The sequence below is a fragment of the Glandiceps talaboti genome, chromosome 11, assembly GCF_964340395.1.
Source record: "Glandiceps talaboti chromosome 11, keGlaTala1.1, whole genome shotgun sequence".
Lineage (NCBI taxonomy): Eukaryota > Metazoa > Hemichordata > Enteropneusta > Spengelidae > Glandiceps > Glandiceps talaboti.
The window spans coordinates 3,951,214-3,977,533 of NC_135559.1; the positions used below are offsets into that span (position 1 = coordinate 3,951,214).

General features: G+C 35.9%; 3 protein-coding genes across 3 annotated transcripts; 2 read left to right on the plus strand and 1 right to left on the minus strand.

The window, feature by feature from the left end:
• The first annotated feature begins 14 nt into the window (after positions 1-14).
• LOC144442431 (uncharacterized) lies at positions 15-8,832 on the plus strand. The gene is made up of 10 exons (XM_078131776.1): positions 15-80; positions 502-590; positions 1,744-1,828; positions 2,145-2,253; positions 2,633-2,719; positions 3,969-4,010; positions 5,134-5,240; positions 5,673-5,886; positions 6,116-6,281; positions 7,141-8,832. Exons 1-10 carry the CDS (start codon positions 28-30, stop codon positions 8,523-8,525), a joined length of 2,337 nt encoding a protein of 778 aa, XP_077987902.1. The 5' UTR covers positions 15-27; the 3' UTR covers positions 8,526-8,832.
• A 359-nt stretch (positions 8,833-9,191) lies between these two features.
• Positions 9,192-17,746, minus strand: LOC144441918 (AP-1 complex subunit sigma-2). The gene is made up of 5 exons (XM_078131183.1): positions 17,667-17,746; positions 15,795-15,973; positions 14,733-14,841; positions 13,877-14,014; positions 9,192-11,292 (listed from the first exon to the last, which is right to left on the minus strand). The coding sequence occupies exons 1-5, from the start codon at positions 17,667-17,669 to the stop codon at positions 11,245-11,247; spliced, it is 477 nt and encodes a 158-aa protein (XP_077987309.1). The 5' UTR covers positions 17,670-17,746; the 3' UTR covers positions 9,192-11,244.
• Positions 17,747-18,063: 317 nt separating this feature from the next.
• On the plus strand, positions 18,064-24,793 carry LOC144442469 (dehydrogenase/reductase SDR family member 12-like). The gene is made up of 8 exons (XM_078131831.1): positions 18,064-18,200; positions 18,920-19,053; positions 19,830-19,912; positions 20,496-20,594; positions 21,407-21,550; positions 22,374-22,481; positions 23,142-23,370; positions 24,364-24,793. Exons 1-8 carry the CDS (start codon positions 18,139-18,141, stop codon positions 24,480-24,482), a joined length of 978 nt encoding a protein of 325 aa, XP_077987957.1. The 5' UTR covers positions 18,064-18,138; the 3' UTR covers positions 24,483-24,793.
• Positions 24,794-26,320: the final 1,527 nt, after the last annotated feature.

Below are 26,320 nucleotides of genomic sequence, written 5' to 3' on the forward strand. Positions count from 1 at the left end.
AGATGTGACGTATTTTCAAGAAGCAAGATGGCAGCTCCCTCTGCCAGCTCTGCTGTCGAACCTGTAACGACAAAAATGAGGTAAGTTTCCTCATAAATGGTAACTTCCACTCATTTACATCTTTATTTAACCTGTGAGACTATTGGTGCACTGATATCTGCGCAAAATGGCCCTTGCATTCGCAACGTACGGTGTCAATCGACTCGTCACATGGCCAGGTCCAAACCACTACATTGTGAGGCGCCCCTCCATTTGTCATCACATGAACAATACTAATACTGATAGTACAGTAATGTACTGTTAATATTTATATTAATACACAATGACAATTAAAACACTACCTTTTAAAAAGAATGAGTTAAAATCAAACAAGACACGACTGTAAATGTAAGGGGAATATTTAAAGTCAGTGAACTCAATAACATCCATAGCCATTGATACATCCATGGTATAGTACTATAATATTGATACCCAATATTTTCCTGATTTTGTATGTTTTAGTCATAAAAAATATAAAGCATTGTTGAAGAAAGAAAAGAGGAAACAGAAACGACAAGCAGCAGCACAAGAACGTGATATCACAGATAAAGGTAAAAGTACAACTTTAGACATCAGACTGTGGACAAACAGAACATGTACCAAGTGTTATTAATCCTCATCATTTGTTTACTTTCCCTGTTTGTAGCAGGTTCTGTTTGTCCACGATGTTATGACAGATTCAATTCCAAAAAGTAATTTAAACGTTTCATTTACTAGGGCCCATCACCTTTAATATTACAGGACAAACAATTCTTCATAAACAAAATAACACCAAAGAAAAACAATAACTTTAACATTAGGTTGTGTCACATGTATGGTGTATATAGTAATCATCACAAAGTAGGAAACAAGGGAAGGAACCAAAGCAAATTTTTCTATTTGACAAAAGAGTAATTATTTTATGTAATATGTCATGGACCACAGCAGGTGACAATATTTATGCTTAGTAAGTTTTGCTTTCTTGTGAGTATGTGTCATTGACTCTGTGTTATCATTAATAGCTATGAATTATTCATTTCTACATGTTGATTGATTGTGTGATTGTGATTCACTTTGTTCCAATTCCAATTCGTCCCATTTTCAACTCTTACCACTCTTTCAAAATCACGTAGTAAAGTAATTTTACAGATCTTTGCAATATGATTTAAGTGTGCAAGTATTTTAGTTATAAAAGATGTTTTGATACGAAGATGTACAAAACACTGTACATCCAATATACTGACTTTTCAGTTTGGTTTATCCCTCCCTTGTTTTGGTAGGAAAACCAGACCTTCAGTGTTAACAGATATTGAAAAATATAACAAACATTCAGACCGGAAATCCAATGAACTGAAATTGGGTCAAGTTCACACTGGGACATGTTGAAAATGGCGTGAGTTGAATGGCGTGAGTTGAAATTGGGAAGAAATGAATGGCGTGAGTTGAAAATGGGACGAGTTGAATGGCGTGAGTTGAAAATGGGACGAGTTGAATGGCGTGAGTTGAAATTGGGAAGAAATGAATGGCGTGAGTTGAAAATGGGACAAGTTGAATGGCGTGAGTTGAAAATGGGACGAGTTGAATGGCGTGAGTTGAAAATGGGACGAGTTGAATGGCATGAGTTGAAATGGGACGAGTTGAATGGCGTGAGTTGAAATTGGGAAGAAATGATCTGTCACCATGTTATCTCATGCTAATTCAATATTATGTTGTTTTTTAAAATAGTAAAAAATGAAGACATTGTAGAAAGGAATCAAAAACTAATGATTGAAACGGTGACAAGAGAAGAAGTCATAAAAGAAGAGGAAAGGTAATGTAATATTATTTATGGTGATGATGGTTAATGCCAAATGCCACTTCTGATATGGGACATTAAAGGGCATGATATTAACGTCATTAGAAAACATCTTTCTGATTGGACAAGACATAGCAATTCTGAACTGACACAAAAAACAAATGGTTGCCGATCTTCAATGTTAATGTTTTTGTTTATGACCACAAAAGATGTAGGATATATTCCAATAACACAAAGTGTTGATGGGACATAGTGTGGAGTCAACAAATAAAGTGTAGCAATTGAAAGGGGCATGGAAATAATGTTACTTGTTTGCCCGTTTAACGTACAGGAAAAGATTACATGAAAAATGGTTAGAAAGAGAAAAGGCAGCTCAAGACGACTTTATCAGGAAAAAGGAAAAAGCAGAAGCAATCAGGAAATATCACGAAGAACAAGAGGTATGTACTACAGGTTACCATGGTAATTTGTATATAAATGTACCACACAGCCAACCAACTAATTGATTTTACTTTTAAGTGTGCTTGCCTCACATCAGTATTGGTAATAGTAACACTGGTAATACTGGTGATCATGATGTTGTAAAGTGTTTTGTTCAAGTAGAAGCTGCCTGACATGATTTGAAATGAATTGACATGATTTGAAATTCTAGAACACATAATTATTTTTTTCCATGCAAGTACAATAACATAAGTTATTCTTCATATAAAACGAAAAAATTTAGATCTGGATGGAACCTTTTAAGAAATGAGAATAAAAGAGAAACATAGAGTGTTGAAGTAATTCATTTTCTGACTAAGCTTTCTGTTTTCAATGCAGCGTCGTATCCGAGAAGAATGGGAAGAGAGGGAAAGGAAGGAGAAGGAAGAACAGAATAAAAAGGATGAACATAAAAAACACATAGAGGTGATGGCATGGATTGGGTACAAATCTATATCCAAACATACTATTGTGTTGGTTCACAAAGAACACTTTTATTTGAAAATGGAGAGGGATGATATTATGAAGTGTGCCTACAAAATGTAGTAGACAAATTATGATAGATCAAATGCTATAGTTTATTCTCACTGATTCAACGCTTGCACATCCCCTCCCCAGTTTCACAACCCCCCCCCCCCCCAAAAAAAAAAAAAAATGGAAAGATTGGTGCTTCATTGAATTTTTAACCATTCTATCCTATTTTGAAGTGAGGTGACTGTGCATAATCATGATGCCTTATCATAATTTATCACTTGTTTTATTGGCTGTGTGGACAGTTACGATACAATGGATATTTACTTGACATTCGTCCCAACAAAAGTGTTGGAATAGTCATTTGATGTGTATATTGAACAGTTACCATAACCATGTACACATATGCCATATACTGTTATTGAAGTGATCATAACCATGTACGCATGTCATATACCATTTACTTTGACAGATTTCGTTATTGCAATCTTTCCTTAACCTTGTACAACACAGTATATTCAGATGTATTACTTTGTTGCTATGTGCATCTGGTTGTGTGTGAATCAAGCCATATGTATCTTTTTTGTACAGTCATATAATTTAGTTTTATAATGAGAAAACGCTAGATGTGGTTTGATATCACCAAGGACCAACATATGCTTATAACATGAGAAAGTGATAACATATAACAACACAATAATGTACCAGCTGATGACGTACCTCACTATGACATGACTGTTTTGACTTACACACAACTATCCAGTGTCATACACAATTTTATAATATTGGTATGTAGTTATATTGTCACAGAACATGATGATGTGTAAGTAGCCACATGACCACAAGATAACTGTGTTATGATATATGCTTATAAGGGGAGACGTGAAACATGACATTGCGAAATGACAATGACATACAGAGTAAAATTATAAAATGACGACATAACCAGCAGTCACATTTAGAAACATCATCTCTCAAAATATAAAGTATATTTGACAAAATGATCGGAGTTCATTTGGCAAGTCCATATATAATGCAAGATTTTCTGTTACAGCTGGTAGAGAGATTTCACACTACCAGATGGTGTTTTGTGATGTGATATCTTTCTGGTTCTATTCCCAAGTCTAGGTTATCCCTTGTTCTTCTTTAACTTGAGTCTTTTCCCCAGACACTTTACCCATAATGCATCTGTGTTTTTAACCAGGATGTCCTGAAGAACCTTGATGGTGGCAGTGATGGTGATGAGGTAATCAAAGCCAAGTTCAATATCCTTCCTCATTTTATTACTGTATTTCAGTACTTGATTTATATTAGCTGAGTACACGCAAAAGATTTTTCCACCGAAAAAAGTCCATGGGCATATCTTTGGTCTTAATCAACCATCAAGCATACATGGTTTGACAGTAGCAAATTCAGTATCAACATCTACTCAGGTAGCATCAGCTTTGTCGAATTCCTGTTGACTAAGTTAACACACTACTTGTACTGTCTACCATAATCTGTAAGGTATGACGTGACAGGGCGCCCTCACACATCGGTTGTTGAGAGGAGGCCGATGAGGGCAGAACAGCACAACATATCTTACAGGCTATGTCTACCACAACATGAAGCATGAATCAAGCTTGTCTTTATATTCTTTGTTGAGGGAAATGAATGGTTGTAATTTATCAGTGCAGGCTGGTATGTAGAGGACATTAATTTGTTATGAAAATAGTAGTTACACTGAAGACTTGCAGCCAGTCAGAGGAGTCATTTACAATAGTGTCTAATTTTCCCAGTCCACTGTACACCAAATTAAAGTGCATTTCACACGTCATGAATTACCATTCTACTAAATTTTATGTGCCAAAATAAATATAACTATCGAACAAAATGTGTTTAGAATACAGAGATACTTGTTAGCCTACAACAGGCACAGTCCAGATGGGGTTATATGAATGACCCAAGTCTCCATTTTTCCAATTTTTTTTTTTCATTTGAACAATCGTTATGAATACCTCAAAAAAGTGCTTGGAAATGTGTGTATGTTGAATGAAATGGGTCACTCCAAAAGGTCAAGAATAACTTGGTGAATTATTACAAAATTTGGGTTTCAGGTAATTCACCAAGATTGTGATTGATGTGAATGTGTTGTGTTCACACCATCTGGTATTTGCTGCAGTGTGTAGTTTATAATACAATCCAAATCAACACTGTAAATTTTACAATAGACACTTCAGGCTGCACAAGATGTGGCAATGTTGCTCAGCATGAAACACATAAGAAATGAATTACTCAGGGTTTGTTTTAAAAAAGGGAGAATGTTTTCTAACACAGTTACCCTGTTCAGATTGTTAGAATTGTACCCATCATACATTTTTTTTCCATAGGATGAATCATCATGGAAGAATCCAGAAGCACCAATCCAGGTACAGGGTAAAGCAAGAGAGAACTGTTCATTCTTCCTAAAGACTGGAGCTTGTAGATTTGGTAACAGGTAAAGTAGAATTATTAACTTCTTACCAACATTGATCACAAACAATATATCATCGCCGCAGTGCAGAAAGGTCGTATCAAAATTGGCCTAGACAGTGATATATATATTTACATCAAATAATTTTGTACTTTGTATTGTAAAACCTTAGCACTTGTAGGTACCTCTGTGATAACTATATTGATGTACATTACTATGCAGTCTGCATGTACAACATTAAAATTATGTATTATACCAGCATGGGTACAGGATTTATTCAAGTAAGCCCATACTACACACTGTAGTATACGTTTAACACGCTGTCATAATTTTTATGTATCTAGTGCATTATGTGACAGACTTGTGAGTAAAAGCAGTTTTCAATACCAGGTCTTGTAAACGAATCAATTTCCCACCTTCCACTCACATAACTTCATTTTCTCTTGTATCCCATAGATGTTCTAGAAACCATCCACCAACTACCATTAGTAACACACTAATGATTCCAAACATGTTTAGTAACTTTTCCATGGAACACAGTATGAGGGATGAGTATGACACGGATATCAGTCTGGAATTTGATGAGAAGGATGCCTACAAAGATTTCCTGGAATTCTATGATGATGTCCTTGCTGAATTCAGGGAAGCTGGGGATGTTATACAATTCAAGGTATGCGACTTTCTTATTGTAACAATGTTGATCCAAGCCGAATTCATCATACTCTAAATAGTAGTGTGATGAGGAATAGAGTGTGAACTATTTAACTCAGATTGAGGGAGGGTTATGCCTGAAATATCAAATTTTTCAATAACTGACTGCAGACATATTCTTTTACTACACTATTCTATTCCAGTCCTAGCAGTGTTTACATACGATTTTAATCCTATTGTATTTACAGGTGTGTTGTAACTGGGAGCCACATCTTCGTGGTAATGTGTATGTACAATATGCCACAGACCAAGACTGCAGTAAAGCTATTAATACCTTCAATGGTAGATTTTATGCTGGTAAACAACTTACATGTAACTATTGTCCAGAGTTGAAATGGAAATCAGCTATTTGTGGTGAGTAGAAAAATTGTACTGATTGCACAAGACAACTTAAAATAATAATCTTTATTCGTCCAAATAAATTTCGGAAGTTTGTGAAAGGCCAGGGATTGAATTCCAGGTTGTCATACTAGTGTTATTTCATTTATTGGGCTTTGAGGATTACCATAGAATTATTCTTTTGTTCTAGACCAACTTTTTCTGTAGCTCTGCAAAATAACTGTTTTTCATGTTAAGAATACAATTTGATGACATCCCAATCAGAGCTAGACTATAATAGTTTGTACCAAGGTGAACACATTCAAACAACAAATATGGAATTTGTACACTGGTTGTTTTTCATCATAACAACACGTCTACATCATTCATTCTACAGTGCTTGAACTAAGAGTCAAAACATTCAAAGCCGCTATTAAAATACTCTTCCCAATATTTTGTAATATTATATGCTTTCACACGTATAATTAAATAGGGAACTTGCAATCCTGACTGAGCATGCTCAGACGCAAAGGACTATGGGAATATCTGTGGTTATCATAATACCTAATCTGGAGCTACTGATAAAATTAACCTCCCACAATTGTCAGGGTAACTATGGATTGATTATTTGTGGTTACAAAAAATGTATCAACACTGTTTACAATACTAATTGATTAGTATTTATCATATTTCCCACAATGCAACATTCAACATGGCAGGTTTGCAAGTTCCCTATTATTCCACAATATTTTTCTTCATCTAGCCAGAAAATAGTTTCAACCTAAAGTTTTGACACACTTTGTCTTCGACTCAAAGTGACAAGGCCCCTTAGGTCTGAGGAAGGAATCAAAGTATTCATGTTTAGTATAAATATGTTTTACTTCCTGTATTTCAGGTTTATTTTCAAGAAAGAGATGTCCTAAAGGCAGAAATTGTAACTTTCTACATGTCTATCAGAATCCAAATCATGACTTTGCTGATGCAGACAGAGACTTCCAGGATTTGGCGTCGGAAAGATCACACAGATTTAGTTGGTCAGAAAGAGGAAATAGATATGACTTTAGAGACACTAGATACAGGGATAGTTTCAGTAGGAGTAGAGATAAAGATTCATATAGATATGATTATAGGGGCTCATCACGGCACAAAGATTATCACAGAAGGTCAGTGGAAAGATTTGGTAGGAGGGAAAGGCTAAGGTATAGAAGCCGTAGTCGGTCTACTGAGAGGGAAATGAGGAGAAGTCGGAGCAGAGATAGAGACAGACGAACTAGAGATAGGGAGAGAAGTCGGAGCAGAGATAGAGACAGACGAACTAGAGATAGGGAGAGAAGTCGGAGCAGAGATAGAGACAGATGGACAAGAGAGAGGGATAGAAGTCGGAGCAGAGATAGGGAGAGAAGTCGGAGCAGAGAAAGAGACAGATGGATGAAAGATAGGGAAAGAAGTCGGAGCAGAGATAGGGAAAGAAGTCGGAGCAGAGAAAGAGACAGATGGACAAGAGATAGGGAAAGAAGTCGGAGTAGAGATAGGGATAGAAGTCGGAGCAGAGATAGGGACAGAAGTCGGAGCAGAGATAGGGATAGAAGTCGGAGCAGAGAGAGGGACAGAAGTCGGAGCGGAGATAGGGATAGAAGTCGAAGCAGAGAAAGAGACAGACGAACTAGAGAGAGGGACAGACAAAGTAGAGAGAGGGACAGAAGTAGGAGCAAAGATAGGGATAGAAGTCAGAGCAGAGAGAGGGACAGAAGTCAGAGCAGAGAGAGGGACAGAAGTCAGAGCAGAGAGAGGGACAGAAGTAGGAGCAAAGATAGGGATAGAAGTAGAAGCAACAAACACAGAGACAAGAGTGAGAGCAGAAGTTATAGTCCAGATAAAGACAGTGTTGAATTTACAAGCAGAGATAGGGAAAGATATAGAAGCAGACACATGCTGTCAAAAGGTAGTGAAGATGAAGATGAAGATAATAAGAATGATGTGACTGAAGATGAAAGTAAATATCAGAGTCAATCAAAGGAAAGAGACTTTTACGGGAGGAAGAGGAGTAATAGTAGGTCTGCAAGTAGTGGCAATGACAGTGATTCAACCATAAATCAATCATATGACAAGAATGGAAAGGAAACAGGCATTGAAAGGAAAGAACGAAGCCGAAGTAAAAGTAAAAAGAAACACAAGAAAAAACACAAGAAACATAAGCACAAACACCGTGAGAGAAGTCCAAGTAGTAGCCATAGTTATGAACATCAGAATGAAAACAACAATGACAGACCTTTAGAGTGAATTAAGTCGATGGTATTGTCTCCATCGTAAAACAAGTCTTCTAGAATGACTTGTTGAGACTCATAGTTGGAAAAGCCTGAGGTAGCACTTACATTTCTTTGTACATATTGGAAATTCTGTACACATGCAGCCAGGAATAATGGCATGTGCAACCAGTGAATGCAACAACCCCCACTTGCACCCATCCATACTAAGCATAAAACTCACTGGCACATTGAATATCAGTGTAGTGTACATGTGTATGTGTCATGGATGTACTGCTAAATTTATGTACGTTCCATATTGTGAAAGCTGTTCACTTACAATTCATGTGGTTTTTTTTGTAATAAAAAAATGAATAAAAAATTGAAAAGGTTTGTCCATATTTTGTGTATACATGGCTAGTGGAAAGGTTACCTATAATAGACGGAATAATTTATTGGATTTTAGTGGAGATCCAATTCCATATCGGGATTTTAGCAGTGATTTTAATAGTGAAGCCATTGTGCACCAATACTTGAGGGCTCCCAGTATTGGTGGAAGTATGCACCCTACCGAGTACCATCTAGTATTTGTCATATTAATGACACTGACCATGCATAGCAATGACCAGTGGCAACTCAAGATCATACACAACACATTACTTTGAAAGTTTCAGTTTTTTTATTTCTGATATTTATTTTGGCCAATGATACAAATAAGTTCAGTTTCTAAAATATAACACCAACAAAAGAAACATGAAGTTTATCACAATTTCAACTGGTAAAGAATAGGTCCACCAAGTGAATTCAACTTTTCCTCAATATGATTCGGGAAATGTACATTTTGCTGCAAAGTGTCCTCATCTATACATGGGTATTTTGTAACTCTAAATGCTGAGGATATACATACATATGACTTGACACGACCTAGAATTCAGCAGTTTGGGAGGATTTGCCTCTCACCTTTCTCCTACCACGCCTGGCATTTCGCTAGCCACCATTTATTCAAACTTAAATTAGCTATTATAATTTCCTGCAGTAATGATTGAATATGGTAATTATATTGACATCATACAGCTCAACCCTCTGAATTGGTTCTAATCATGTGGTGATACTATTGACATCACCTCACAGTGAAGAAAATTAAAAATCCAATCAGAATTTGACTCTAATTTCAGACAAAGCCATGAATAATTTAAAACACAATCAGAATTTGTGCCTGATTTCAGACAAAGCCTCATCAAAGTAAACGTTAAATGTATTATTACTCCTGTCTGGAATTGCTTCTGTTGCAGTAATTTATCTACATTTATATTCTTTTCAGTGTAAAAGAGATCAAACAGGAGTTCTGAGGTATCACCTCTCACTGGACTCTGTTGTCACACACTGAAGTTAGTTATCATTTTCTATGCCTTCCAAAGTGTTGTCATTTATTTTGTCATGTGTACATTATTAAAATAAATGGCCACTAGTGAAATGCCAGATGTGGTAGTGGAAAAACAAGAGCATAATCTCCACATGACTGGATTCTATGCTAGACTTCACATACTACTATATGGGAGGCCAGGGACACTAAGATAATGCTGTAGTTTCAACCACTACACCAAAACAAGTTATACAGTTGGATGACAAAAGATTCATCATCGTTGTATTTTTCACTAAAACCTTGTATCATACAATTTGTCTAAAGTCTAGAAACAATACTTCTTTCTCTGAAAGCAATGAATAGTAATGACTTGCACATATTTTACATTACAACAAATAAGGAACTTGCAAACCTGCCATGTTGAATATTGCATTGTGGGAAATGTGATAATGAATACTAATAAATTAGCATTGTAAACAATAATGTTACATTGTTTATAACCAGGAATGATCAATTCATAGTCACCCTGATCTTTGTGGGAGGTTAATTTTATCAGTAGCTCCAGATTAGGTATTACGATAACCACAGATTATCCCATAGTCCTTTGCATCTGAGCATGCTCAGTTTGGATTGCAAGTTCCCTATTCCTTATTTAGTCAAAGTTGTCCTAAAAGGTCAAGTTGAACACTGGATAAAGTTTCAATGTAGACCAAAGGAATTTGTTGATTTTTTCTCAAACCCAAAAATTCTCAAGTCTATGTCTCCAAATAGGGAACTTGCAATCCAGACTGAGCATGCTCAGATGCAAAGGACTATGGGATTATCTGTGGTTATCGTAATACCTAATCTGGAGCTACCGATAAAAAAACCTCCCACAATAGTCAGGGTAAACTATGAATTGACCATTCATGGTTGCAAACAATGTAACAGTTTTGATTACAATACCAATTTATTAGTATTTATTGTCACATTTCCCATGATGCAACATTCAACATGGCAGGTTTGCAAGTTCCCTATTGACTCATCATTGTGGTTGGACTGACTACAGTTTTAAAGAAATGGCCAAAGAGGGGTACAGTTAAAGTATACTTATTTTCCTTCATGTGTTAACTTTATTTGTTTGGGAGCCTCTACTCGTCAAAAAACTTCAGATGACTGATAGAGATTCACTAAATCAAAGTACTGCATCGAAAATAGGCAATACATGTGAGTTTGCACAGTTTTTGGAGACCATAAAATTGAAGTCTATAAGGGGTAACTACAGCAGCCAAATTTGAAGTGAAGCTTCATTTGTTATTGTTTTTAAGGGAGGGGGGGGGGGGGTACTACTTGTCAAATGACCCATAATCCCTTGATGGAATTTTGAAATGTGTTCTCTTTGTCCAATAAATGATTATGTCAACCCTATTTCTTCCAAAACACTTCTGTTGCCGTCGGTTTCCTGTAAAAATGAAAGCAGAAAGTCTCAATACATTTCAGACATTAGACGCTTGCAATGTAAGAGTGGCTGACAGAAGAAAACTGACAATAATGGAGAAAAACAGACATTAAATATATATAATAACTACTAGTAGCTGTTACCATGGTGCAAGATGATGATTTTATTTTAACAGTGATGTGCAGAATGAATGGATATGATAGGCAGTTCACATGCTGTGGTGAGGTGGTCTGAGAAATGGCGGCTGAACCCACTCTGTGTACTTGTTTATTTTAAAACCATGAACCAACAAATAAATGACGCCATCTGTTTTGGTCGATGTATGTAGATGGAGACAAGTGATGCCATATGCCATGACACCAAAATGGGGTTTCTTTGAATTTTGATACTGATATTTTGTTTTGTTTGCAAGTCACACAGATAATACACTTTACATTCTAGCAGCCTGACTACACCTCTAAGATCCCAGACTCTAGTTACGATCAAGATGTGATTATCTACTGAAGTAATACACTTAATCTTCTAGCAGCCTGACTACACCTCTAAGATCCCAGACTACAGTTAGGATCAAGATGTGATCATCTACTGAAGTAATGCATTTAATCTTCTAGCAGCCTGACTACACCTACAAGATACTAGATCCTAGTTATGTACGAAATAGGACCAGGTCATGTGATGATCTATGTTTCTCTACTGTAATACACTTTACTTTCTACCGGCCTGCTACACCTACAAAACATCACAGTCTGGTTAAAGGGGATCATCATGCCTGGGATTGAAGTTATTGTCATACACTATGGATTCTGGAGTGTCATTTCATGATTTTACATCACCTACAATTTACTTGCGATTTCAGAGAAGGATTAAGTTGATCTTGTGCCTTTCAAGGGTATCTTTGCTGTGGGCTATTGCATCATAGGAGTCATCAGAAATAATGTATTCAAGTTGAACACTGAATATTCATGAGAGTTGTTTTACACTGAAGGGTATAGGCACTCTAGAGTCATGGATATTCAGTGTGCACATCAGTTCTAATTATTGGCAATTTGAGGTATTGGTGCTAAAAAGCATCATGCTAGGGGCATCTGGTTATAATATGGCAGCCTTTAGCTGCATATTAAATTATGTGATACTACATGATGAGTCTGGGGTGGTTTACTTCTTAGACTATTTTTAGGGTTGCTAGTAGGCCAAACAATAGATGTATATATCAATGTGACTGACATTCACAGCTGTGTGGAATCAATGGGTTTTTTTATGCGCATTGTTCTGCCATTTCTAAGACATAGTTACAGTGGTTCTCACAAAGAATGAGTCTGTCATGTGACTACAAATGACTGGCAAGTGCTTTTCTTCTGTTAAAGGGGAACACCACTCCAGGAAATAAGAGACAGTTTAAAAAAACTATGGGTTCTGAAGAGTAATTTCATGATTTTACATCACTTACAAATACTTGTGAATTCAGAGAAAGATAAAGATGCTATTGCACCATGAGGTCAGCAGAAATAATATATTCATGGTTGCACAATGAGAGATGTCTTGCACTGAAGGGAATAAGCAATCAGGAGTCATGAATATTCATTGTTCAACCATGAATATATTATTTCTGCTGACTCCCATGGTGCAATGGCAACTTGACATTTCTCTGAAATTGTAGGTGATGCAAAAAATCATGAAATGATTCCTAAACCCATATTTTATGAAAATGTCTCTTTCCTGGAGTGGTGTTCCCTTTAAGGGCTGATAATCAGTGTGTTCTCAAATCTCAAATAAACAGACTTCAGTCTGGCTATGAACATGCTCTAATAATTTTGCCAGCTACTGTATATTTAGTTCCATGACTGTCTGATTCTTTGCAAGGCCAGCTGTAAAAATGACAGGGTTAGTAAGGTTAGAGTCCCTACAGGGTGAGAGAAGTTGCCACCACTAAAGTTGCACACACTAAAGGAATCCCATTTCTTCCAAGGCATTTCGCATCGCATCAGCCTCCTATATAGCAAATGAGAAGAGAAAGTAACTTGATATAACCACAGCTGAGGAGTTAGACTTTTGATTTCTTTAAAGACAGACAGAAAAAAAAACGGAATTGGGCAGGTTTATACATAACAAAAACACCAAGAGATGCTCCCAGCTAAAAAAAAAAATCAAATAAGGACAGAAAATTAAGATTTAGCATTGACAAGACAGCCAAGATTTGAGTGACTCAAACCAGTCAGAAGAAGGACAGGATGCTGAAGAAATGACCAAGCGATAGTACAGCCTCAGTTAGAGTGACACTAGACAAAAGAGTTCCAAGAGAGAGAGAGAGGATACAAAGGAATAGTTCATGATCTATTTGATTTGTTTTTGGTTTGAAACACTGGGGCAGACAAGATCTGACTATATTAACAGGTGGGAAGGAAGCTGCAAACTGAAATACACTATAACGGGTATTGGAAGACTACCATGCATGCTTTCATGTACAGGTCCAGGTACTTACACTGAGCGTTTAGCAACAATACTTTGCTCTAGTACAGCCTAGGTTAGAATTACATATATATACAGGCATAAGAGTTTCATACAAAACACACATCAGACATTGCCATACCTCTTGCAGGAGATCTTGAGCTGCGATGGCTTTGAGGACATTCTTTTTACTTGTTTCCTGGATTTCACCTCCTAGCATCAACTCATCTAACATAAAATAAGCCTTTTCAAAATTGAAAATGATATCTAATTCACAAACCTGCAAAGAAGAAGTGTGAATTTATTACAAACAGATTTTGCATGTATGAAATGTAGTCAAAGTCCACAAGTATTTGTTTTGGCACTAAACCTTTAGCACAATTCACCCTCTGGTGGTGATACAAGTGCCATGTTCTGACCTTTGACACAAACAGCAACTTCACTTGGTGGCACAGTTTATGACTTTGTATGATGCATGGCAATGTGTTCAAATAGGTTGAGTAATATACCTTTTCAACTAACATGTAAAGTTTCAACATTCAATAAAACAACGCAATCCATTTTGAAGGAAATAATAAACCCTGATCTAGATGTTTACAGCCTTAAGACTAATCTTGGTTGTGAAATAGGTCATTCCAGACTGAAAACAGGAAATTGAGAATACAGCGCCCTCACTCAAATTGGGGGTATCATCACCTCTTAGTACGGTTTCTTAGGAGCTTTGTCCCTTGGTATTCTGTAGAAGTGTAAATCAGGGATGTTTTTCGTATTGTTCAGACATCAAGGAAAGCAGCAGTGCTCTATGATTAACCAAGTAACCTATACCATGTATACCCCCAGGTACACACAGAAAGGAAGTAGAGCGCCACCATGGCAAATTTTGGAAAGGCCTATTCACACACCTTCTCTAGATAGACACTTCTTTTTTCCATCATATCGGACTAACTTGGTCCACTGAACCAACATACATGTACTAGCTAGAGAACTAAATTACTCACACTTCCAAAGTACTTGTCAAGAAGTTCTACGTATCTGTGAATTATTTCCAGAGTCAGGAGTTCATTATCTTTATCTTCAATCGAACAACAAAAGTACAGACTGGCATACCTACAGGTAAAGAAAAGAGGGAACATAAAAACAGTTTGTATTCATGGTCAATGATAATAGTCTACTCCATGTCTGTCCTCATCCTGAACCTAACTCCCTAGCTTGATAAGAAATAATCACCTGTGAGCATCCAGTCACAGCTTCTTTATACATTACTTAACAATACTTTTTTCCTTGGACATCTATAGTAAAGTTGCACATATCCTTCATGATGAAAATGTTTAGGCAAACAAGTTTTCTTCTCTTCTATGAAATGGAGAATTTCATTCAAGAAGATGAACAAGTGAAGATTTATGTACGGAGGCTTGAGTAATAAACTCAAATCAACCTATGTTTGCAAAAAGTCAGTGAGTATTCAATTCATTATACTCTAATAATTTTCACAAATAAATCCAACTTTTCTCATTCATAAAATCCTTATTCATACATAGGTAGCTTTCTTTTCCGTATGTTCCTCATGTCCAATTTGAAACTAACATTTTGTTAAGGTTTTTTGATGAAAGCCTAATCTGCATATAACTAGGGGTCGGATTAAGATGATGCTCATTATGTTAGATGACTTTACCTAATAGGCTATACAATGTAACACACTCACTGAGCTCACAGAGCGCCTATGAAAATACTTTTCAAAAGTATTACAGGTTTTTAAAATCTCGTAACGTTCGACTACAGTATTATGAATATACAGGAAAGAAATCTGTCACTGTCTTTTCAAAAAAATAGCTCTGTTTTGGGGACTTTATTCATGAAAAATGTTGGCTTGATATGTGTTGGATGTGTTGAGACATTAACTGGGTATTGAGAATTAGACCCTTACAGTAAGAGCAATAAGCAGGTAAAATCTATCCAAGGTCTCCAGGTTTTACCTGGATTCTACATTAAAAAGGCTCGAACAAGTTGTAACCTGGAGACCTATGCACATTTTACCATCTTCATGTGTCAAAGTGACATACCTCTTATAAACAACTTTGGAATCCCTCCATTCCAGAAAACTGCACATTTTAGGTTTTCTAGACAGTATAGTTGTCATCAATTCCCTTGTTACTTTCTTCTTGTCTTTATCTGGTTTGGCAACCCACCATTTCTGTAGCCTCAATTTACCCTGACGACTAAACAGCAGCATAAACTGCATCTGTAATCATAAATATAAATCAGTGCATGTTAAATTGCCACTGCTGTTGTGTCTCCCATATAACAGCAAGTTCAATGTGAGAAAGATTATTCATGCTGGGGTCAAAGTTAGAAATTAAAATTTGTACGAAGTCACACTAGTCTTGGGAATGAATCCCCTTATCTTGTGATACCTTGCTAGACACCTTGTGGAGTCATGATGGGTGAATGGTTAGCGTGACCGGCTTGGAATCTACAGGTTGTAGGTTTGAGCCCTGTCGCTGCCTGCTGTTTGTTTCTGAGTGGCTAAAGTACTTGGGCAAGATTTGAACCACGACTGTGCCTCAGTCAATCCAGCTGTATAATTGGGGACCTGGTCGGATGTAGGTTGCAATGTGAAGGCTTTAATTGCATGCGTTTAAATGGCTTGGATTGTATGCTCCCCGGGGAGTTGAGGAAGACTAAAGGGCTGTTGTGCCGTTCTGATCCGAGCCAGGGGTATTAATTATAAAGCGCTTTGAGCACGGCATGGGAAAGCGCTATATAAGAACCCAACATTATTATTATTATTATTATTATTATTATTATTATTATTATTATTAGCATTATGAGATGTAACTACAATAGGTTATAATTGTAACTCTACATTTTCTAGTTTGAGACAACAGCCTCTATTGGGTTACACCCCTGACAACCTTGACAAAATGTCTGCAAAAATGGTTCATTTTCAAAATAATATATTAGACTCGGAGTACAAATTTTCATTAACAACAATGATTTAAGTGGCTAGAAATGTCCACTCATTTAATAAATTCTATCTTTCAGACACGAAATATAAAGAAATTGAAACAAAGTGTGCATAGTAGTCCAGCACCCATTTTACTGACATGTGAAGCCTGTATGACGATATATTGACCATCACCTAAAAAAATAAATTGAAATGCCAAAAATATGGGTAGGTTGATTGAAAGTTGAACAGTTTGTATTTTTTTGGCCTATAATTTATAAAGTGTTCCTTATACTCTCAAGGATCTAACAAATTATATAAACGGTCAAATTATCTAACTCTCACTATTGATGTTAGTACAGACTTATTTGTTATATAATGATTTCTCCTATAGTATTTTAAAAGTATTAGAATAATTAATATTCACATTCGCTTGTGGGTTATGAAAATAAATATTGAAGTCGTAAATTAAAATGTTTATGCTTTAATAAACCGTACTCATCAAACATAAATTTATCTATATTTTTAAATATATGTATACTTAATATCATAACAAGCTGCACATAAAGTATTGCAAATGCTAAATTTTAATAACTGTTCAATAAATGTATTAACATTTATTATTGATACTATAATCCGAGCCCACACGCGCCTGTGGTAATACTAGTAATATTGAAAAAAAACCATAATTTTTTGATGATTCAGAGAAGTAATTTACCTAAACCAAAAATATTACCGTATGTGACTTCACATATCAACGCAATATCAGCATTGTAGTTCATTGATTCGGGCCTTTTTCGCTTTCTCACGATCATGAATTTCAGACTGTCCCGGAACACTATAACAGTTAGTAACACCACCACGGTGTCACTGTTTACAACGCCCTTGCTTGGTTGTGGACACCCGCCGTGGACGTCACTATGGACGCCCGAAAATAAAAGTACTAAATGTTTTGCGTGACTTTTAAACTTCATGTAATCAGACTTACCATTTTGAAGTGATAATTATTTCTGGTAAAACACCAGGAAGATGAAATGAATGTGCGAAGATGAACCTTTACCAATGTAGCTTGTACCGGAAGTAATACCTATGTGGTACAGCCTCGTATCCACACTGAATAAAATGTATTACATTATATCATAAGAATTGTTTACAATAGATAAAACATATTTAGATATATTTAAAAAAACTTATAATTAAGTGTATAAAATTATGGTAAAGAGTTCCATTTTTATCTTTAAATGTATATTAGGAAAGATTTATAAACTGTTTGTGCAAGAGGATAAAGTAGAAACACGATGACGTATGGATTACGGTCAGAGGTCATTAGTAGACATTTACGTAAAGTCAACATGATGATGTTATGTAACTGCAAAAGTAAGGAAGAACGATCTACAATAGATCATCACTGCATATTAATACTATATTTACGAAAAGGAGTTACCTAAAGTATAAGCAGAATGCACGGGAGCTTTTATAGGAATACGGTATTCTTTATAAAAGGTCTTCAAGAATTCGGCAAGTAAGTTGAACATTGCTAATGCTAATTCTAGTAATTGCTATATGACTTGTACATGATCATGTATGTGTGCATAGTACGTGTGCTCATGTCAGATGTCGTCAACGTGATTGTCCCTATTTGGAAGTACCATAACAGGGTGTGTAGACATACAGTTCGTTTTACAGTTTGAAGTCCAGCTTGCAACCCATTATCTAGTATTGTTTCCCCAGAAAACATCCATGATACATCCCGACATCAACTCAATGCTATTATCATGCAAAATTGTATTGTTAATTTCTTTATGAAAGGGTGTGAGATATTGTTCCATTTTTTTAATAATTAACTTTTTACACAAACAAATCTAAAAAAAAAATTGTTTAGATTTAAAAAAATGTAAATATTCTGGTACATGCATGAAGTACAATATCTGTGACATCCTTACTTGTAAAGAAATTATCAATAGTGCCTGGTTGTTGCAAAGTCATCAATTTAGCCCTTAGAGAGGCAAGACACCTTGACAAATTAGGTTGATTGAATATACATACAGGATTGTGAAATTCAAACATTACTTTCGTTGTACTTCATTGCATTCAGACTGTATAAGATATGTTTTGTAACTTTCCCTCTTCACTAGTAGCATGTCTGATAGGGCAACATGTCATGGTGTATATTGTATGTATGCCACTGAAAATCACATATAAAACAGTACATACAACTCAAAGTCACTTTGTTAATTATAGGAATGGATACCAGTCTGCTGCCAAGAACTTTGACCCAAGAGCACTTGAAGTTGATATCTCAGATAGAAGTTATATGATAACTGGAGCCAACAGTGGAATAGGGAAATCTACAGCAATGGAAGTAGCAAAAAGAGGTATACCATAGTAATGGAATGAAATCTTTCTCATAGAATGTCTCTGCCTGAAAAGAATCACGTATAGTTACAGATTTTACAATAGTGGCTGACAGTTAGCTTCAGGTGGCAGAGCACAATCTAGTCTTGCTGCCAGACTCGTGACTATCATCCCTTAGCTTTGTAAGGCGCACAAAGTGAAGCTGCGAGAAGTGAGGGACTTAAGTCCCGATGATAATCAGTCTGGCAGCAAGACTAAGCACAATCTTTCTACAAAGTATTATTCAGATGTTTGAAATTCTATACTCAAAGAAGGATATACAATATTCTAGAGAAAAGACACCAAGTTGTATTGTAGCAAGATTTAATTTGAATGTCTCCTGTAAGGTATACTAATATATGTGCCATTGTAATGCAACACAGACACACAATGCACACACACACACACACACACACACACACACACACACACACACACACACAGACACACACACACACACACACACACACACACACACACACACACACACACACACACACACACACACACACACACACACACTTAACCATAAAACTTTATTCTAAAGACAATGAAAATGATAAGATTATTGCGTAGTGATAAATAGATACCTTTCCATAAGAATTTACATGTATACAACTCAGGATACACGATGGTAAATGTAATGAGAATTGGTGCTAGGTCACAATGATTTAAAAACCTGGTTTGATGACAATACAAAACTGATCTCTTCTGAATTTGTGTAAATAATGCATTTTGCATGTGTTGACATCTGCAGGTGGTACTGTACACATGGTTTGTCGCAGTCAACAGAGAGGAGAGGATGCACAGAATGAAATAAAATCTGCCACAGGAAATGATGTAAGTTATCAGTCATCTTACAATGTAATGGTCATAGTGGTACATATAACATTGACATAATGCAGTGTGACCAGCAAATTGCTCACAAGTTTGTGAGTCATAGCATTTGACATCTCTTTGACCTTTGACCTATCAAATTATTACCATCATTGTCATAACTTGTTTTGGATCTTTATCCCAGACTTAAATATACCCTTTTGAAGGCTAGCACCCAGTTCTTAGGTTGTATTTACATAGACTACTGAGTTCTAAAACAGATAGCCCACTAGCATCCACTGTTATATGCAGATGAATGTTGGCACAGAGATGGTGTTTCTTAACAATCATGTGAAATTTATGCGATGTAAATAAAATCATGAAATGACTCTTCAGAACTCGATGTCTTTTATTTCCTTGAGTAGTTGTGTTCCTTTGTAAGTAGAATTCTGTGAATATCTTTTGTATAAGGAGCAAGAATTATGCCCAAAAAGGTCGAAACTCACCTTTCTACCTTAATGTAAGGTGATAAATTGTTTTGAGACCTGACAAAGCTGTGGTGAGATACATCAATAATTTTGTTATTTTTATTCCTTCCTTTCTTCAGAAGGTGTACCTTCATCTTCTAGACATGTCAAGTCCTCGCCAAGTGGATGAGTTTTCCAAAAAGTTTGCAGCAGATTCTAGCCAGCCACTCAATGTCTTGGTGAGTTTGATGAAATGTTACAGTAAAATGACACTTGTATTTTATAGAATCATCAGTAGAGGTGTGTGAAGGTGTGTCTTCATTCTACATTCATTGAAATGATTGTAAGCATTGACAGATGTGAACTGCAGCCTGTCACAAGGTCTATTTTTTTCAAATCAGATAAATATTGACTGGTTATTGTTTACCATTGGAATTCTGTCTGGATGTTGGTCAATTTTGTTCTGGGATTATCATGTCATTTCCAGATGTTGCATCCCTTATTTGTTTGCACACATATTCTAATACATGCTATGAGGTATATTCGATGTCTGATAAGCATATTAGAGCAACTGTTCCTATGTGATTGCTTTTACTGACCCAATGTACTAGTTTGCCTGTAATGTTCTTTGATTTGTGTTAAACACTTTGTGTCCGACACAGTGGCTGAGGAGGTATGAATACTAAAAGACTTTAGCATTAGGATGGCAATTGATATATTTTAGATAAATTGTAACACAATTGAAGAATTTAGAGATAGTGTGTGTGTATGTGTCTGTGTCTGTGTATGTGTCTGTGTCTGTGTGTATGTGTGTATGTATGTATGTGTGTGTCTCTGTGTGTGTGTGTGTGTGTATATGTGTGTGTGTGTGTGTGATTAAATACAATGAGAATTAATTACCTTGATACTTAAGATGTTACTAGCCTAAGAATGTTACCCTATACAGTTGAGTAAACAACATGTGTTATCACTGCCATCAAAAATCCATGTACATTTTGTAATGAAGAGTTCCTAGCACAGATTTTTTAAACTGAGATTTTCATTTCATCAGATTAATAATGCAGGTTGTATGATTAACACTCGTGAACTGCAAGAAAATGAACTTGAGAAGAATTTTGCCACCAACACAATGGGTACTTATATCTTAACCAAGAATTTAATTCCACATCTTAGTAGAAGTAGGTCACCAAGAGTGGTAAGTCCACAATTTTTTATACTCCCAGCATATTACTGTACAATTGAGGTCACCTTGGCATTTCACTTGCCACTTGTTGACATGCACTAAATTGAGAAGTTAGGGAGGCTCATCTGTAGTCTATCTGCTAGACCTTGGATGTTCTTCCGATAGAATACGACACACACCCGAACATTGCTATCGAGGATGGAACATCTGAGGTCTAGCAAATGTTATCAGGATATAAATAACTGCCAATCAGAGAACCGTATTAGCGACAAGCACAAACAGAGGACAATAGCTAATTTTTCATGCATATTCATCTTAAAGAGGGGGTTGTAAAAATAACCACCAATGCAGTTAACTAAAATGTGTGAATGACAACGTCTCCACACTCATCAAACACAATTACCATAAACTGATAAGACATAGTAATGACATGAATGTGTTTGTCAACACCTGCATGCAGAGATTGAATATATGCATACATGGCCCAACCCACTAACCCACTGTCCGGTCTGAAAATGACATTAGCTAGACTGTTCGGGCAAGCCCTCACTGCGAACTTCATTCGCTTATAGTATCGAAAGAAAGCTCGAACGTCTAGCAGCAAGACTAGCTCATCTGCCTCTTGTATACATGCTTTAATTTGAGAAGTTAGGGAGTCTCAACTTTTCAAACGAGGATATGAACTGAGGGGTGGAGACCTGAAAGATGAAGTGTAGACATAACGTGTATTTCTAGTGGCATTAGGGATCTCATTTGCAATTCTAATATTCAAAGAGTGTTCAGGGAAATAATTTTTTAGTACGAATAATTGTGTTACATATATTTTTGTTGACAGATTACTGTAGCATCGGGTGGTGCCTACACAATGAAGTTAGACTACAAAGATTTTACATCAGCTGGAATGAATCCATTTGATGGAACATTTGTGTATGCTCAGAACAAGGTAAGGCAAAATCAGTTATTAGAGCCGAAAAACCCGTAACATTTGTGTATGCTCAGAACAAGGTAAGGCAAAATCAGTTATTAGAGCCGAAAACCCCATAACATTTGTGTATGGACAGTGTATTTGCCAGGGGTACAGTATTATATTTGTCATTTTGCTATGTAATTGACTGTGGTTAGCACAAGTGAGCTTAGAATTAGTCTTTCAACATACATATGTATAGTGAAGGGTATGAACATTGTATGCTTTTCTGTTTGAAATCATGGTGATAATGTGTAAAGTGGAAGTTGATACATGTATGTATGTATGTGTTCAGGGTGATAGTGATAATATATATGGCAGTGGTGACAACGGAAATTGGGGTGGTGATAATATACAGGTGATAATGTGATTGTTAGTGGTGTTAATATGTTATATGCTACTATATAATAGTGGTGATATTTAGTGGTGATAATGTGTATGTTAATAATAGTGATGACACTGTGCACATGTATCTTGGTGGTGATAATGTGTATGTTAGTGGTGATGATGTGTATGTTAATGGTGATGTGTATGTTAGTGGCGATAATGTGTATGTTAGTGGTGATAATGTGTATGTTAGTGGTGATAATGTGTATGCTAGTAGGTGATAATGAATATATTATATACATGTATTTACAGAGGCAGCAAATTATAATGATGGAGATGTTGGCCAAGAAACACAGCAACATTCACTTCTCATCAATGCATCCAGGCTGGGCAGACACACCTGCTGTACGTACATCTATGCCAGATTTCTATGCAAGGTTTAAAGAAAGGTTCAGGACAGCAGAGCAAGGTGCAGATACTCTCATCTGGTTAGCTATATCTGATGCCGCTGTCAAAATTCCAAATGGCCAGTTCTGTTTTGGTGAGTGTATGACATTATTATCATGTTTCAGGTTTAGTAGCTAATGTGTTGCAGCCAGGGCATTTTAGACAAAATATCAACCCAGCTGTAGGATGGGGACCTGGTAGGATAGTGGTTGCAATGTAAAGGATTACAAAGAGACAGCAGGAATTGTATTCCTCTCAATAGCTGTATTTGCCATTTTGGAATTTTAATGGCCGTTGTGCTATTTCAGGTCTGTGCCCGGGGTAATAATTGTACAGTATTTCAAACACCATGTGGTGTTAAAGACATATCAAAATATAGATGCAGAATAAGATTTGTCAACTTTAAACTGTGTTTGGTGGAATGTTCTATTTTATTACCTCCTGACAGTATGCAAATTATGACATAGTTACCAGTAATTACATGCACTGGTGCACACGCATGGTAATTGCACAGCAGTGCAATACTGAAAAAATTAGTGCATATCTGTATACACATTATATACAAATGTGGGCATAATCATTTTCCTTGCACATGAAATTATGTGATCGCAAGCATGATTTTTACAAAAAATGTGTTGTTTCAGATAAAACATATGTAATAGTAACAGAACCCCATGCCACATGAGTGCCAGTATGGGTGCTTAGGGATATTTGTACTCATAGTTGCAGTGTTTTCTGCAGCACTTTAACCCACTACTCTGCTCATGACAGTACAACAGAACACTTGCAGCAATTGTTCATGCAAATACCCCAAGTACACCACCACACTTGCACTCATGCATCATGGAGTTCTGTTATATTATTCAGATTCCTTTGCAAAGTCAGATTGTGGTGTATCTCTCAGTTAACATTGATATATTCTCTTCATCTCATGATAAGTCTATCATTTTGGAACATTTGGTATTGTAAATATTTGTACTAGATATCACTTTAATAATAATAATAACTTTATTCGTCATGTTGATCATGAAATTTTAATCTCACTACATCATTCTGATTTATTTTGCTGTATGTAATATTTTTACAGATCGTAAAGTTGTGAGTTCACATCTGACTTTAGCACGGACCAAGTCATCGGAAAATGACAAGGAGGAGTTTATGAAGAGACTAGGGGACTTAGCTGCTCAAATAACAGGGTTTCGATAAATCTATACTCTATAAATATACCACATTTTATCACTACCTGTACTATATTATAAGACTAGTCTGTCAAAGTAATATCATATGTGACTCCGCCAATATGATGATTGAATTATTCTTACAGAATTAGTTTTAATAGAAAACATGTAGATCATAGTTGAATTTATAGTCCACAGACTTGTGTAATTAGCATGCTTTCTGTAGTTGTATTTATAGTCCACAGACTTGTGTAATTAGCATGCTTTCCTTATCAAACTGTTTATACAACATGTTCACTTGTCAGCAAAAAAAATCCAAGCCGAATATAAAAGTTATAAAATGACCAAAGAAATAAAGATATTAAGGCAACTCTTATTTTTGCTGAATATTGAATTCTTAATTTTGTTATGATATTTACAATTGTGTATGTTTTCAACTCGACATGACAGATAAGTTTTTGAAATATGAGGCAAAATAAATAAACATTGTATATTGTTATACCAATATGTTCATGTTTCAAGACTGGCTTACTTACTATTACTAACAGTACGACAGAATGTTACTGATAATCGGCTACTGTCAGAGTATAAAATGCATTCCCATAATACACAGCAATACATACGAACACTCCTATAGAGGTAGATCTGAGTGTACTCTATGTGGAAGTAGTAGAAGGAGGTGCTCACTCTCACAACAATCAAAGAAAATAGAGGTAATAAACAAATTGAATCCTATTCACTATGAGTATGCTTCCAAGCGAAATTGCCAGGCATGGGCATGTAATGAGGATATGAGTGTTTCCTTACTGGGGATGGGTGTATGTCCTCAAGGAAGACTTGTTATGTACGGTATGTTTCCTATAAATATGTAGATATTGTGTAACATACCTTTTAGCAATCGGGATGCATAATAGAAAAATTAATGAGACAAGACAGAGTTCCTATGATGCAATAAATTACATAACTTTGTATGAAATTGTGTTTTTTTATTATAATAAAATATACTATTATGATGAACAGTGTTGTCTAGTGTGAGTGTAATATGGTTTTATTGAGATGTAATACCTGACTACAACAGTGTGGGACAATATTATTGATATCTTTATTGATGAAATCTTTACAACCACTAATTGTATCTTTCTTAGTAAGCTGAGATCTTGATTGCTGCAAAGTAAAACTATTGCCGTTGAATATGGTAGATTATAGAAGTGGGTGATAGCAGTACCTGTATTTAGCCCAAAAGATCCAGGTACTGTTTCTGCTTAATACCAACCTGTATGATATAGCAAGTGGTTGAGATAAACCGCAGACAAGGAAGAACTTCCTTGTTGGTGCATAAGGAGCGAGATCAATAATTAAATGTAGGGGATAAAAGACTAAATTCTTTTACTTTGGGGTGGGGGGGGTTCAGTTATTTTAGTTCTCATCCTACAAAATTGATTTTACTTTTAATGGATGTTTTGTACCACTAAATACAAATATTTCTTTTATACAAATATTTCTTTTAAAAATGGCGAATTGAGAAAAAAGGAAGGATTTTTGCTATTGTAAATGCATGGCACTTAAATATATAAGTAAAGTGTCAAAAAAGAACTATTTTTGTTCACTGCATACTGCCATTATATAGTACTACATACTGATTTGAAATTGATTATGTGGCTTGAAGCAGTTTTCAATTTTGGCCAATTTAGATAGAAAGGGGGGGGGGCTAACTGTAAGAATTTAGTTTTTATCCTACATTGATCTATTGATCTCTGCCCTAAGCAGACCAGCGACTGGATCAATGTTGCAGATTGTACCTTCACTGTTCATAGATAATCACCATGTAATCAAGGTGGTATAAACTCTACAAGTCCCTAGTAGAGG